Source organism: Neovison vison, chromosome 5 (genome assembly GCF_020171115.1).
Source record: "Neovison vison isolate M4711 chromosome 5, ASM_NN_V1, whole genome shotgun sequence".
NCBI lineage: Eukaryota > Metazoa > Chordata > Mammalia > Carnivora > Mustelidae > Neogale > Neogale vison.
This window is the reverse complement of record NC_058095.1, coordinates 46,700,083-46,713,911: the sequence shown is the minus strand read 5'-3', so window position 1 is coordinate 46,713,911 and position 13,829 is coordinate 46,700,083. Positions and strand designations below refer to the sequence as shown.

At 49.6% G+C, this 13,829-nt stretch overlaps 1 protein-coding gene across 1 annotated transcript in view; it reads right to left on the bottom strand.

Annotated features, from left to right (window-relative positions):
* TTLL6 (tubulin tyrosine ligase like 6) overlaps positions 1-10,802 on the bottom strand; it is a 35,033-nt gene extending 24,231 nt beyond the window's left edge. Inside the window, 6 exon segments of the mRNA XM_044250539.1 lie at positions 1,288-1,418; positions 1,560-1,678; positions 2,592-2,632; positions 4,151-4,369; positions 6,596-6,691; positions 10,699-10,802. Coding sequence (XP_044106474.1) covers positions 1,288-1,418; positions 1,560-1,678; positions 2,592-2,632; positions 4,151-4,369; positions 6,596-6,691; positions 10,699-10,802 — 710 coding nt within the window.
* Positions 10,803-13,829: the final 3,027 nt, after the last annotated feature.

Here is a 13,829-nt window from a genome sequence, read left to right as displayed (position 1 = left end):
GGATTTAAACCCAGGTGACGCCACTCACCAGCCGTGTCACCCTGTGCAAGGACTTGACCTCTGTAAGCCTCACTTCCATCATCTACACACTGAGGATGAGGACCCCTGTCTTGTCTAGAGTTTAATCACGTGACAGAATGCAGGCAAGGTTTCCGATACATGCGACATGCACCATGAAGGTAGCTGTGACCCAAGGATTTTGGCTTTCTGGGTTTGCAGATAAGAGATGTGGAGTTCAGCCCAGACAGGTTGCATGACCTTGGATCAACCAGTCTCCTCCCCTGCTCTAGGCTTCAGGTCTTCCCAGGGAACATCTCCACTCCAGCCAGAGCATCGTGGCATAACTACTCTCCTTGAACACACCCTGAAGACACTATCTTCAGAAGAAAGAAACCAACTTAATGCATTCTGAATCTCAGTCTTGCTACACTTCTTGTCTTGCGTTGCAACTCATCGGCATGGTGACCACTGGCGAACTCACTTCAAGGCAGTGTTCCTCAGTGGCCACTAAACTCTGGAGGTGCCCATTGGTCTGAAGGCAAACATGTTTCCTTCTAAGTTGCTACTAAGTCTTGAAAGTTGTTCCGGACAAGCTAGGGAAGTCTGGGGATCCTGGAGCTCTTGGTTTGGAAAAGTACTGGGCATAGAGGACAGAGTGGGATTCTCACCCTGTGAAAAGAATTCCAGTGGCAATGCCTCTCTGTCCCCTCGTCCTTATCCCGAAGACCAGACCCGGGTTACGTTTGTGTCATCTCACCTTTGCTCTGTTTCTTGGTGGTGGGGCCCAGAGCGTTTTCTGTATTAATGCCTGGATGCCCGATTTTAAGATGGATAAAGTGAGAAAGGAGACAGGGAAAGGCTGGCTGTCGTTCCTGATCCTACCAAGGACCAGAGGTCAGGCGTCCCTCCCTGCTCCTAATCTGGGCACTAACCACTATCCAACTCCAGAAGTGCTCACAGTCCTTAAAAATTCAGAAACTGCACAGTTAAAAGGTTGGAACAAGTTCAAAATCAACAGCTTTCAGGGTCAGAACAAATTCTCATCCCAACTGCAGGTGCAGGATCCAAGGCACCCAGCCCTGAAATGTCATCTCATTTTTTATAGCAGAGCCTGGTGTTCTGTTCTCTCAACCTTGGACACACCCTTTATGCCTTCTCTTCCTGAAAAGGAGAGAGAGAGACGGGGAGATCCTTTGGGAAGAGAAAGCAGCACTGGGGAATCTGGAACAAGAGGGAAACGTAAATTGGGGGTGGGTAGCGTGGAAGGGAATACAGGTGGGCGCTCACTCGGCAGGAAGACACCAGGTCCTAGGGAAAAAGTGGAAATCCTTAGGGAACAGCTTCAACATACGGCTCATATTCCTGGCCAGCAAGTCCTTGCGGCAGATTTCACTCATCCCTGGGAAGTGATTGATTTTCTGCAAAGGAAGCCAGAATTCATGAACAATGGCGTCCATGGGAGTACCCATGAGATGCCCTCAGGGGACAGTCCTAAAATTGGGGGCCCACTGGGTAGATGCCAGACTTATACTGAGGACCGGCTCTGCCCCGGATAATACCTGGTAACTTTTCATTTCCATCACCCTCTCCAGCGACACCGAGTAGTCTGTCCAGTAGAGAGTCCAGTCATTGGTCTCCCCTCCTTCTCGAAGGCCATATCGCTGGGCTGCCCTGCGCACTGCCATGGAGTTGGAAAAAGGAAGGCCTGTTAGCCCAGGGAGTGGGGGAGGAGCATGGGGTAGGGAGGTTATGGGTTATGTTTCTCGTTTCTCTCAGACGGTGTGCTGGAGAGAGATGCCTCAGCTCGTTGAGCCTGGAAGCCATCTTGCCTGGTCTGAACGCACCATTGCCAAGAAAGGAACAAGAAGAGCCATTGAGGCATTCGGCCAATACCCAGTGAGCCCCACAGAAGGCTCTCTGGGAAGAATGTTTTACCCGCCCTGGCTTCCCCTTGCCAGGAAGTAGGCTTCTGGCTCTCCTCCAAACACCAAGCACAGAATGTTCAGGGAATATAAACTAATCCTTAACATCAGTCAGAGCCAAGCTTAATTAGGAAGGTAAACTGACAGGAAAAAAAAAAAAGTATACGATGCATTTCAAAATCACATATATGCTATGGCATCCTTCTTCCCCTGTTCCTGTTAGCACTGGTAACACAATACAAATGCCTTCAAGGGCCTGAGAGAGAAGTGCCAGTGACCCAGGGGAGTCAGCACCAGCCTAAAACATTCAAACTTGAAATCGGTAGAATGACTGCTCTGTTCCACAACTCAGTGTAGGTCTGTAGGTCGTCTTCGGTCTGTGGACTGCCAGTCTCTAACTCGTGCTCTAACAAGAAGCAACAGCTGCCTTCTCTACAGTCAGATTCCCAAATCACCCTGGAGAGGAGCTATACACACCACTGGGGCCAAACCCCATATTTCCTTGGAATGAGATCCCCAACTTCCTCAAATAGTTAATTGAGGACGGAGACAATGGGATGTAGAAACACCCCCATTTCATCCTCAAGAATACACAAGAATGACCCTTCCCAACCCTTTGGGGTAATCCACTGGGTCCCCGTCGTGGATCCCTTGAACGCAGGTGCTCACCGCTCTCATACCGGCAGGTGGAGAGATTGATCACCAATCATCTGGAAAAGAGAAAAAGGAAAGCAAGACAGAGACAGACACGCTTGCCAGAATGGGTGACCACACCCAGAAGCCTCTGATCACAGGCGGGGCTGCATGAGATCCATCCTGCCACACGAAGCCTGGTCTGACTACCCCGGCGACTGAAGACACAGATCCCAGGGGTGGCAGACATGGACTGTACCAGGACCCTGCCCACAGAGGCAGAAATTCTGTATTGTTGTTGTAACTAATTCTGCTTCCGCTTTATATGAACATTATCACCTCCTCAATCCTTTTACTCCAGCGGCCCGTCAGGAACAGGAAGCGAAAATCTTTGGGGCCAAATTACTTCATGGTCTCCCTCCTCTTGCCCCCCACTAAGAGAAGCAGTGAGTTAGAAAGTGGACGAGGGATGCCTGGGTGGCTCAGTCGGTAAGTGTCTGCCTTCAGCTCAGGCCATGATCCCAGGATCCTAGGGTAGAGTCCCCCATCTGGCTCCTGGCTCAGCAGGAAGCCTGCTTTTCCCTCTCCCTCAGCTGCTCCCCTGCTTGTGTTCCCACTATCACTGTGTCTCTCTCTGTCAAATAAATAAATAAAATCTTGAAGGAAGGAAAGAAAGGAAGGAAGGAAGGGGGAGGACAAGCTTTCTAGGATCAGTGAATCTGAGGAGTGACCCGTTGTCCCCGAATGGAGACATGTCCCTGAATGTAATGGAATAGTAAATAGGAACCAGAATGCAGAAGCCACAGGCAGATCCTAAGAAGTCAGCGTCAGTTTCATTATTTTTAAAATGTACTAAGTTGGGCACCCGAGTGGCTCAGTTAGTTGAGCGGTTGCCTTTGGCTCAGGTCGAGATCCCGGAGTCCTGGGCTCCCTGCTTGGTGGGGAGTCTGCTTCTACCTCTGACCTTCCCCGCTCTCACGCTCTCTTTCTCTCTCTTAAATAAATAAATAAATAAAATCTTAAATAAAATAAAATGTACCAAGTTCCCAGGACAATAAGCACTTCCTTAAAACAAGGAAATAGTCTTTCCCCACACAATTTTTTAAAAAAGCAAGCATTCTAAACACAAATAGAATGAAGATTAGAACAAGATGTGGTTTGAGATAACACACATCATATTTGATCCTATAAAACAGATCACTGGGGTGCCTGAGGGGCTCAGGCAGTTAAGTGTCTGCCTTCGGCTCAGGTCATGATCCCAGGGTCCTGGGATGGATCCTGCACTGGGGAGTGGGGGAGGGGGTGGGGGGTGTTCCATGCTCAGCAGAGAATCTGCTTCTCCCTCTGCCTGCCACTACTCCTGTTTGTGCTCTCTCTCTCTGACAAATAAATAAATAAAATCTTTGAACAATCAATCAGTTAATCAAACTGATCACCAGGTAGATTCTTCTCACAAGAACTGAAGGGGGTGTGATTTTGAAGACCCCAGGACACAACATCTCTTTAACCTCTCATCAGTGGCCAAAGTCCCCTCCCCTCCAGGTCCCTTCTGCTCCCAACAACACAGATCCCCATTCTCATCTTTCAATCCTAACCTTTTTTTCTTCCTCTTCTTGCCTTGCTGCTGAGCGTTCTGAAGCCCCTCTTGCCCCCCAGCATTCTCGCTCACGAAAGCCAGGGTGACGCTTTCTTTCGGATCTTCTAGGGAACTGTCCTCCCGCTCTTCAGAGTCTGCCCCTTCTTCGCCTTCTAAAGGCAGGCACTGGAGCATCTCCCCAGGCTGGGAAGCGGCTCTGGGGAAATCCCCGAGCACCCTGGGGAGAGAGCAGAGGGAGCAGCAGTTACTCGGATCCGCCTGCAGGGGGACCCCCTCCCTTGCTCATGTGGGTGGTAGACCCAGTCCAAGACCAGGCACCATCGCCCTTTAGAAAATGCCACCCGACCTCCAGGGTTGGTACAAGCTCAGGGAGAGAGAGCTGATTCCACCTTTTGTCCTTGGGGACGCTGACCTTGGGGACTCACTCAGCCAACCCTGGCTTTAGCTTTTGCTCTCCTGGGATTTTCAGGAGCAGGCTGAGATGCTATGCATGGCACCAGCTGGTAAACAATCTTATTAAAGTGAGAGTGTCTGGAGACGGCCTCAGAACCAAGCCCTAAGCCTTCCCAACTGAGGGAGTGAGTCCCACAGGGTGCAGATGGGGTGCTCTGAGGAGGTCTGTTAACTGTTTCGACGCTACACAGAACCTCCCACGCCCAGCCTGTTGTTGATGGTGAAGACAACAGTCACTCACGGAGTTCAAGGTCAATGCGTAGCTAACTGAACACAGTTCAAGCCCAGGGCCAGACGGAGACCTTCAGAGATCTCACACACAGCAAAGGTACAGGTGTCTCCCGCACCATGTGATTCAACACAAAAACAAGACCAGATGGCAAAATACCAATAAGGAGGTCCAGCAAAGTTCTTGTCCCTCCCCCATTCCAAGGATGACTTCTTTGTCGTTTGCTTGAATCAAATTCTTTTCATGGTTTTTGATGCCCCTGCTTCAGTAGTCCTTAGGAATATGCTTCGTGTGCCTTTGGCTAGCCCGGAACAGCCAGATCCAATGAACTACTCCATCTCCTTCACATCTGAGGCTCCTGTGACCATAAAGCCAACTTTCTGGGGCTCCTCCTCCTCTTTACCTCCCAAACCTGGCCAACCTCCTCACCATGGCAACCCCTGCCCTTTGATGTCTTTGCCACTTACTACCTGCTCTTCCCTCATCAAGTCTTTGCTTTTAAAAAAAGATAGTAATATCTTTATGATAATTTATTACAATGAAATCATAAAACAACAAAGGGAGTTTAGAAAAGGATAGGGTGGGAAGTCCACCTGTGGCTTTTCTACCCTGGAAGAGCAACTTTGCTCCTTTTGCATATTCTCTTTGATTCTTAATTTCTAAGCATGATTATTCCTCCATAATCATAACAATAATATAGAAACCATTTTCTATCTGCTTTCCTCCACACACACACACTTAATATCATATCAGAAACATCCTTTCGGTGGTGACAAAGTTTACATATTTCCAGTGTTCCACGACTGTATAATAACACCGCACTGAAGGAATGTGTCTGAATTTGACCGACCATTGCCCTATTGTTGGCCATGTAAGTTGCTTCCAATTTTGCTATTACAGTAATAGCTCTGAAACGCACACTTTCATGTATAGAGGGCCTTTTATCTCTTGAGGATTATTTTATCTAAGATAATATCCAGAATGAGGATTACTAGGTTAATGTAAAAATTATATAGCTTCTGGCTTTATCGATCGATCTATCTATCTATCTTATTTATACCGCCATGTTCTTTCCCAGAGGGACTCCAACAATCAGGATTACCACCATACATGATAACAGCAGGCCCAGCAGGGCCACACAATCTCATGGGAATCACATTTCCTCCACACCTGCACTTGCTAATTCTCACCAACATTTTGTACCTTACAGGTCATGTTTTTAACATTACTGCACCCTTCTGTGCGTCTCTGCCCCTTTCCCAAACCAAAACTGGGGACTGGAGGGCTCTAACATGGAGGCTACCTAGAAATAACGTAATCATAAGCCTTTATGTGAGGGTACTTCTTTATGTTTTTCAGAGAATTACCCTGTACACCGTCAGTCACACTGAATGTTCACAGCCATCGCCAAGAGGAAGGGCAACCAAGAGTCACCATGGGTTTCTCTCTTGCTCAGGAGGGCTGCCACTTACAGCCAACCCCCTTTATGGTGACACCCAGGCAGGGGGTGAAAGAGTTGTACGCAGCACAACAAACCAATGACACCTGGCCCTTGTGAGTCCGTTTTCCCAGTGACCAGGCACATTCTCATTCAAGAGCACCAAGGTGCCTGAAATCTTGACCTTGAGCTACTCCCTCGATTCCAGGTAAACGGCCACTTCCACTCCCCTAGCCCTCCACAAGTGGTTTCTGTTTACCAAGCCCTGGAGGAGTGGCTCCATTTACCCAAACGTTAATGTTAACGGAGGAGAGAAAACTGACCCTGAATTTGGCCTCTGGAGCTGCGAATTGTCTCTGCTCTTTCTTGAGTCGCTGCCCAAGTGATACGAACAAGTCATGGCTGCTGCTGTTTGTCTGCTTCAAAGAGAAAAACAACAACAGGAAAAAGATCAGATTCTGTTGACTCTTGCACGAGAGAGCCCCAGGCACAGAGACCAAGGAGTTGAGCCCATGTACTTCTCAAGGAACTGGTCCCCGCAGCATACTTACCTTCCCCCGGATTCTATGCTGTCCATGACATGAGATCCACATGAATGGTACCCAAGCTGGGCACAAGACGGTAGAGAGCAGTCAATGCCACATGCATCTCTTTTGGCTTTGCCTTTGGCCCCCTAGCTTTCTCTTTCCCCAGTCCTCTCATTCCTGTTCCATCCCCAATGCTAAATCCCCGCTGACTTCTCTCAAAGTCTCCTAACAGGGAATATCTTGCTCCAGGTTCGCTGGGGTGGGAGTTGGGGGGCTGGGGGATTGCGGGAGTTAGTCCGCAGAAATGTTCACTTGGCCCACCACTGTGCATCCTTGTAGTTTTAAATACAAGTAGTTGCCAACAACTAGACAATGTGGATTTCTCATAAAAATCCAGACTTCCACTTCTTTTGGGAAAGTAGGGCCCCATTGCTTCATGCCAGCAATCCACAGAGCCAAGTCATGGCTCCTTCTTTGGGTACTTTCCAGTCTGCCCCAATTCCATCCCGATGGTCTCCCTAATCCTGGAGCCAAGCGACAGCTGTCCTGGTGCTATCCCTTTCCTTACAGTAGCATTAAGTGAGAGGCAACATTTTTGTATGCCCGGATCACTTCTCTTCTTCAGGACAGAGGCCCAGCCTCCTGGACCCCTGGTTTGAGCTGTCCTCCTTTAACACACCTCTGGCCCCCAAGTGGCAATGAGTTAAAGCAAAAGCTGCTTGCCCCAGAACCTCTCAGGTCTCCTCCGACTCCACCAGCCTTCTCTTTGCTAGTCTCAGCAGCCACTCCCTGCTAACCCGGGGGTCCCCAACTACTCTCTTGCCCAACAATTTCATTGTCAAAAGCAGTCTTGCAGCCTTGAGGAATCAGAGGAGGAGAGGCACTAAATTTTAAGGACAAAGCCTAAGGAGAATACAAAAGAGTGAAATGGGGGCTGCCAGCATCCTGAGCCATACACATACCCTGTCTAAGTGCCTCTGCAGTCAGAGAAGTGACATTTATTTATTTATTTAAAAAATAGATTCCATGCCCAGTGTGGGGCACAATGTGGGACCTGAACTCACACCTCTGAAATCAAGACCTGAGCTGAGATCAAGAGTCAGACGCTCAACCAACTGAGCCACCCCAGCAAAGCATCTGATTCTTAGATCTCAGCTCATGGCTTGACCTCAGGATCATCAGTTCAAGCCCAGTGTTTGGTCCCACACTGGGTGTAGAGCCTACTTAGGGAAAAAAAAAGAAAAATAATTGGATGTTTAAGCAAATGGGCCACCCAGACACCCCCCAGAGATGTGACGTTAAATCCTTGCTAAGAGGCAGCTGAAGTTTCCTTCCATTTTAGTGTGGGCTTTAATCTTGGATCTTCCAAGCCAGACAAAGCCAACCAAACCCTGGTCAGACAGCATGAAAATGTACTTCGTTGGCCACCAGGGGGAGGAAATGAGCCTTGGGATGGCTTCATGCAACCACATCCCGGTTATTTGGAAAATCTCAAAGGAGGAACCGTATTTCATTTCCAGCTCTGAAGGACTCTACAGGTCAACTACACTTCTTACCTCCTAGAGGTGCTGCAGAGCGTGGAAAATATTTAGGGTTTTCTTTTGCAAGGCTGAATTCAAATACAGGTGCCAAGAAACTGGAGGAAAGAATCATTTGGAGGTTGATTAAAAACAGAGTAGAGCATGTTAAAAGTTTTTGTTTAAAGTTTTAACTGAGTTTTCTCCCCTGAACTTCAGAGCCTGGATCTTGTTTTTGTTTTTGTTTTTAAGATTTTATTTATTTACTTGACAGAGAGACAGTGAAAGAAGAAACACAAGCAGGGGGAGTGGGAAAGGGAGAAGCAGGCTTCCCGCTGAGCAGGGAGCCTGATGCGGGACTTGATTCCAGGACTTGGGATCATGACCAGAGCCGAATGCCCACACTTAATGATTGAGCCACCCAGGCACCCCAGAGCCTGGACCTTTCTTTCAGTCTGTAGCCCTATACATGACACTGAAGAGCTATCCTACTGTGTCTGCTGAGGACTTCCTTCTCTTCTCACAAATAATATATTTTCCTGCACCTCCTCGCCTTTTCATCTTTTGGTCCTCATTCCCCTACCAGAAGCATCCCTCGGAAGGCTTCCAGTGGCCAACTCTTGGAAAAGGTCAAAGTAGATGGGGGGAGAAGGTGTAGAGGTAAGAACTCTGGATCTTGCTTCCAGCTTTGCTTCTTTGACTTTATATGCCATAAGAAGCCAAGTAATATCTCCTCCCTTATCTCCTATCTTTTTTTTCTTTTCTTTTCTTTCTTTCTTCTTTTTTTTTTTTTAAGAATAGCTGATGTACAAGGTTACATTAGTTTCAGGTGTACCCTGATTCCGTGTCTTTTCTGCGATTACAGGACCACTAGGAAGATAAAAACTTGACATCTAGAAAAGTGCTTTGAGCTTGAATGTAAGCCGGATAAATTAAGATGCTTTTTATGACCTTTTGGCTTTCCATTCTAGCCACCTTTGAACTTTCAGTACAGGGACTGAATAGGTTCTTAGCAAGACATGGACTAACAAGGGAGGGATGGGGGAACTCAGTTGTTCAAGGAATGGGCCAGTAAGAAGTGCTGAGAATGACTCGCCCCATTCCCTGGAAACACTAAGAATCTTGTGGACTCAGATGACATTTTTTATTCTGCTAAAAATGGAGAGGAATGGGGCACCTGGGTGGCTCAGTGGGTTAAAGCCTCTGCCTTCAGCTCAGGTCATAATCTCAGGGTCCTGGAATTGAGCCCCACATCAGACTCTCTGCTCCGTGGGGAGCCTGTTCCCCCCCCCCCCACCTCTCTACCTGCCTCTCTGCCTACTTGTGATCTCTGTCTGTCAAATAAATAAATAAATAAATAATAAAATCTTAAAAATACATATATATAAAAAATAGAACAGTAGGGTTGGTGCACCTATTAAATAACTTCTTGAGGTGCCTGGCACAGGCTGGGGCTTAGTAAACGTTAGCTCTCTTCCACGTGGTCCCCAGATGTAAGTTACATTTTCCCTACTATTCCAATCCCAAAGGAGAACATTCCTCAAGCCTAGAAGAATTCTCCTTCAGAAGATGAGAAATAGGGGTGCCTGGGTGGGTCAGTTGTTAACAGTCTGCCTCCGGATGGGTCATGATCCCAGAGTCTTGGGATCGAGTCCCACATCGCGCTCCCTGCTCTGCCGAAGCCTGCTTCTCTCTCTTCCTCTCCCACTCTCCCTGCTTGTACTCCCTTTTTCCCTGTGTCTCTATCAAATGAATAAATAATTTTTTTTAAAGGAGGTGATAAAGAATACTGGAAGGAGGAGGGGGTCTGGAAAGGAGGTAGGAATATTTGCAGAGGGCTGCGCTGGCTATTCAAAACAGAAGTGTGTCTCTGAAAGATTTCTCCAGACAAAGGAAGAAAGGTGATGGGGAGAAGGACCCAGGGATAGGGAAGCAGGAGGCAGAGAGAGTTTTGTGATTCCCAGGGATCTCTGGTATCCACGGAACAGCTCCCCGGGCGTACCGGGTTTGGGAAATCGGGGGAGGGCAGGAAGTAAGGGACAGGAGGGACAGGAGGGACTACGGAGCTACGAAAAGAAGAGTTGGCGTGTGGACAAGATCTTGGCATCATCGGAGTCTTGAGGATGAGAAAGGGAACGAGGGTCTTTCAGAGGTGAACGCGAGGATGGGGCTGGGAAGAGACGAGCTACCCCGCCAAGGGAGGACAGGGACCGGGAGGGTGAGTGGCTTTGGAGGTAGAGCGCCACTGGGGAGGGCGGAAAGGGGTAACCCTGGGGAACTGGGCTTTGAGGGGGGTTGGGGGGTACGACGGACCCGGTTTTCGGCGGAGAGACACTAGAAGGCCACGATCTAGGGCCAGCACCGAGCTTGGGGGGCTCTTACCCGCGATTCCTACTCCCCGGTCTTGCCCGGGCTCTGCTGCCCGTACCGCTGGCAACTACACCTGCGGGGCCCCTCCTCAAAAGATTAAGGAGACACGCTCCCATTGGCTGCTCGACAACCCGCGCACCCAACCCTCGCTCCTCCTAACTTGGGGTGCGCCCAGCCCTCATGTATTTGCATATAGGGCTTTCTAGGTCGTCGATTGGCCCCAGCAGTAGGCTGCCGTGCCCCCACCTCCCGAATCCAATTAACCGCCCGGCTCTCTGAGAGGGCAGCGCCGGAGGTTGTCCCGGGAGACGCGGAGGACGCTTGGGCCGCGCTCCCTGCGCTCGCGGGCCCCACTACCCGCAGCCCCGCGGGGGTCCCCACCCTCCCCCGCCCGCGCCGTCGGGGCGTCGTGCGCAGGCGCAGCCGGAGCCCCAGGGCCCAGCGGACTCGAACCGCGGGCTTCAGAAGCTGCAGCTGCTACGGAGGGGTCGGCGGTTGGGTTGCGCTGAGCCGGGCCGCTCTGTATCCAGGCCCTCGCGGGAGGGTAAATAACCGAAACCAGGACCGGGGGAAAGCCCTGCAAAGAGCTCCGGATTGAGACCCCAGTCAAGACCTCAGGCACGTGTGTCATCGAACCTCTCTCTGGGCTCAGCGTCTCTAACAGTAAAGTAGCTAATCGTAAACCTGCCAATGAACCGCTCTGGCTTCTTAAATCATGACATCTCAAAGAGTGGGGAGCCTGGCCGAAGAGAGAGAGGGCCGCCCAGAGCTCTGGGGTCTTGGCTTCTCCCAGCGACATTTTGGCTGTCGTCTGGCAGGTAGGGAATCTGGATTCAAATGTGGTTTCCTTCCGTTTCCACCTGTCTAAGCCCAGACCCATGCGTGCCAGGCTGCCTGCAAAGGACTGACAGCTGGTAGACCTGGTTCTGCCTGGGTTAGTTAGGGATTGGTGAAAAATGATCGGTTTAAAATTCCTGAACCACAGTGTTTTTAGGAAACTCTCTTAGGGATCGAGTCAAAGATTCTTGTTGCCCATATCCATCCCTCTCGTTCTGGAGATTTCCAGATGCTTGAATTGATGCTGCGGGAATGTATAATTACAACAGTCAGCTGGCCCTCTGGCTCATACATCCCCTAAACCCTGGGGGAAATCTCCAGGCAGGCAGGCTCTGTCCTTGGACATATGGACAGGCCAAAAATTGTGTAAACAAATCTCACTAGGGGCCCATTTTGAAGCCCTAACTCCCACCCCTTAGAAAAGGGATATATGATCAACCTTTATGCCTAGCTATTTGGACAGTTACTCAGTACTGAGTGCTCTCCTATGCAGAGAAATAAACTGTTGCCTTTTGGACCCAAGTTGGAGGAAGTTTTCCTGCCAGCGCAGGACACTGCCCTTTTACCTGCTTATCTGCCTGGGCAGGCAAAGTCATGGCTTAGCCCCCAGCAGAAAATGAAAGTCTGGTTCAAGATGCTTAAACAGACCCTGGAGGGCCTGAGGTGGATCTTGCAGTCCATCTGCTGCTCTTTCAGAAACTCTCTGCCATCCTATCCTCTTCCTCTTCCCTCTTCCCCCTTCCCTCCAGGTGGCCCTGGGCTATCTTGCCCTGCCCCCTCTCCAGGGCCCAGGAGGCCCAGGTGACTGTCATCAACTGGCCCAGAGCAGATGCTTCCCTAGGACCAACTGTCCCAGCTCTTTTCCCCTCCCCCACCCCGCCTCTTTCTTTCCCCAGTGTCCTACCAATCTGCCCTGCCAAGCTCCAGCTTTGGTCTCGGGTCCCTCTGGAGCGATATTGTGATGGAAATGAGGGAAAGGATGCTGGACGGAGCCGCAAAGATTTACAGCTTCCAGAGGGTTTCCATTAAAATCCCTGACAACTGGTTATTTATGAGAGGGTTGGCGGCAGCGGGAGTTAATAGGCCAGAGGCTGGCACCCCTGTCCTTTCAGGGGTGATGACGGGAACAAACATGGGATGAACCGTACACCTGCCCTCACTGGAGAGCAAAGCCGGCTTCAACCCTGTCAGGCATCCCCTCCAGGGCCAGAGTGACAGCCAGGAAATCAGAAAGCATCAGTGATTTGTGCCAGGCAAACCCAAAACAGAAAATTCCCTGAGATCCGGAGCACCTGGGGGGTTAGGTCAGTTAGCATCTGACTCTTGATTTCCACTCAGGTCATGATCGGGGGGCTGGGGTGGGGGTGGGGTCCTGAGGTTGAACACCGTGTGGGGCTCAGTGCTCAGCAGGAAGTCTGCCTGAGAGTCTCTCTCCCTCTGCCCCTCCCCTTCATTCCACAAATAAATAATAAATCTTAAAAGGGGGGGGGGAGACAATCCCCTAGGCAAACACCCAGGGTTTTTCTGGGCCTGGGTGTGAAAGTTTGAAGGAGTATGTTGGAGTCTCCCTTCCAGGAGTCAGAAAATTGGGACTGTGTCCCCTCCCCTGAGCTCAAGAGGCCAGAGTGTACAAGGGAGACAGCAGGACATAGAGGTATGAAACTTGTTTTCGCTGTTTGTTCCTAAGACACCTACCTGACTAACTAACAAGACAATAACAAAATCCTCGGAATGTTGTTTGCTTTACAGTTGACACACACACTCTTTTTTCTCAGCTTAGGACTCTTCCTCTAAGGTGTTTTGTTTTGTTTTTTATTATTCTATTTATTTATTTGACAGAGATCACAAGTAGGCAGAGAGGCAGGCAGAGGGAGAGGAGAAAGCAGGCTCCCCTCGGAGCAGAGAGCCCGATGTGGGGCTCCATTCCAGGAATCTGGGATCATGACCTGAGCCAAAGGCAGAGGCTTTAACCCACTGAGCCACCCAGGCAATTTCCTTCTAAGGTGTTAACGGGGAAATCAAAGAGCGTCCTGCTCCTGTCTGTGCCAAAGAAAGTCTTGGTATATGTACCCGGAATGGAATAGGGAGTGGAAATGAGACAAATATTCTTAGAAAATCTTTTTTCCCCCCATACCCCAGTTTTGGGGTTTCGTTGTTGTCTTGTTGTCTTGTTTTTGTTTCTTTGCTTTAGGTCTCTGCAAGGTATGAGGGCATGTTCTGGAAGTGTGTACAATCACAGAATCAGAATTCCTGTTAAATCAGAAACGCTCTTAAAAACCAAGTATTTCCCTTGAATTCTATTTAGA